This window comes from Xyrauchen texanus, chromosome 33, assembly GCF_025860055.1.
Source record: "Xyrauchen texanus isolate HMW12.3.18 chromosome 33, RBS_HiC_50CHRs, whole genome shotgun sequence".
Taxonomy (NCBI): domain Eukaryota; kingdom Metazoa; phylum Chordata; class Actinopteri; order Cypriniformes; family Catostomidae; genus Xyrauchen; species Xyrauchen texanus.
In genome coordinates, this window is record NC_068308.1 from 1593057 (window position 1) to 1595053 (window position 1997).

At 41.7% G+C, this 1997-nt stretch overlaps 1 protein-coding gene across 1 annotated transcript; it reads right to left on the reverse strand.

The window, feature by feature from the left end:
• Window positions 1–223: 223 nt before the first annotated feature.
• LOC127627199 (putative nuclease HARBI1) lies at window positions 224–1364 on the reverse strand. Its single transcript, XM_052103484.1, has 2 exons — window positions 790–1364; window positions 224–518 (listed from the first exon to the last, which is right to left on the reverse strand). The coding sequence occupies exons 1-2, from the start codon at window positions 1362–1364 to the stop codon at window positions 224–226; spliced, it is 870 nt and encodes a 289-aa protein (XP_051959444.1).
• Window positions 1365–1997: the final 633 nt, after the last annotated feature.

The following is a 1997-nucleotide window of genomic DNA, read 5'->3' on the forward strand; positions in this document are numbered from 1 at the left end:
CTTAGTCCTGCTGCTGGGGCAAGGCCATCACCCCTGGCAGAAAAGAAGATGAAAATGGAAATGCGTGTGTTAAAAAGGCAGAAAAGGGTCCTTGATGCAAAAGAGAGGCTAATACAATTAAAGTCTGAATATTACACTCTAAAGATTGCAAAAATGCAAAGGGAATAAACACACTTAAATTGAGCAAAAATTTGTCTTTTCTCATTTGTGCATATGTGAATATTTACCCAAAGTGTGTATGGACAAAGTGATCCCTGAATGCCAGTCCACATTGTTCCACTTCATCAACAAATTGTTTGTGTTCATTGTCATCATCATCAACATCATCGTCAAACTCATCACCATCTCCTGTCTGTGGTATGTTCCTTTGCCGGCACAGGTTGTGAAGAAGCGCACACACAGTGATCACTTTACTCGTCTTCTCTGGACTAAGGCGGATTTCACTATGTAAAACGTGGAAACGTCGCTTTAGTTGTCCAATCCCCCTTTCCACCACACTGCGTGTCTTCTTGTGTGCTCTGAAACATACACCAAGGAACAGTAAACATTATTGATTTAACCAACAACACCAAGAGCCACCACTATAATTTGTAATAAGCTTTGACATTGTGGTCATGCTATTGAATTATGGCACCTAAATAATATAGCCAACATGTGCACTTACCTATTGTAATTTAACTGTGGTCCCATTTGTGGATGGAGGTAAGGTGTAAGGAGCCACGACTTACAGGGATAGCCACTGTCCCCCACCAAGTCACAGGTGGCACATGACGTCTCTCAAACAGATACCTCAGATCACTCTCCATCAATATCCTCGAGTCATGAGTGGATCCGGGCCACTTTGCAACAACATCGAGAATTGTGAAGTTTGCATCGAACACAAGCTGGGTATTGATGGAGTGGGTTTTCTTTCTATTCACAAACACGTCCTCATCCTGGCGTGGTGCAATTATTTTAATATGTGTCCCGTCTATAGCACCGACCACTCCAGGCACACCGGCAATATCCATAAAGCTGGCTTTGTTTCTTTGGAGTTGGCGAATGTCCAAAGGAAAACTTATGAACTGTCGAATAATATGGGGTCTACAGAGTGCATTGATGGTTTGGTGGATGGATCTGCTTACCGATGGCTGGGATATCGCTAGATCGTCGGCATTGCAAAACTGCATTTTCCCCGTTGCCAGGTAGCGAAGTGTTGTCAAACATTTCAATTCGGCACTGATTGGGTTGTTGCGATTAGTTGGTGCTGTTATTGCATCCCTCACAAGATCCACAACAATCAGTATTCCCTCACGGTTAAGGCGGTATCTTTGTAATAACTCCGTGTCATTGAGTGTCTCCAACACACTGCGTCGCACGGCCATTTTAAGATCCTTTATGAATAGGTCTTAGTGAGTTAGGAGTCCTCTCGACTTATTTTAAGCTGTCCCAGACTTAGGTGCTACTTTTAGGGCTAAAATGCTTCGTGAATTACTCTTAGTGAAAACAATTAGGAGTCCTAAAGTTAGGAGTGACACGCCCATTATTTTTAGGAGTTGCTCCTAAATTCGCCAGTTAGGACCTACTTTTAGCCTTAAAATTCTTTGTGAATACGGCCCCTGATATACCTACAACAGAACCAAAGAAATTGAGGAAAAATTAGCGGAACATTGGCAGGAGCACCAGTGCTTATTTGATGTTTCATCAGAACTGTACCACAACTGGGTGGAGAAAGAGAAGAATTGGAGAGAAATTGCAAATTCTCTTGGACAGTCAGGTAAGCAAATTGGTAGATTTTTCAGTAGCAGGTACTTTTTCATATTGTAACCAATAAAATATATGATTAAAAACATACACATCATATTCTGAAATGCATAACATATGATCATGCATTTGTTTTCGTATCACTTCTCGCGTGTACTCTGTTGTGAAACATAATTTGGAGTCCAGACTGAGTCGTTGGGGATTCGTCAAAAGTGAAATGTTTTGTAATGTATTCACCCCTGTCGCCTATTCCT

Coding starts and splice junctions, on each gene's coding strand:
- LOC127627199 (XM_052103484.1), bottom strand. CDS start 1,364: ATGGCCGTGCGACGCAGTGTGTTGGAGACACTCAATGACACGGAGTTA. Junction 519..789: donor TTGATGGAGAGTGATCTGAG/GTATCTGTTTGA, acceptor TGTATGTTTCAG/AGCACACAAGAAGACACGCA.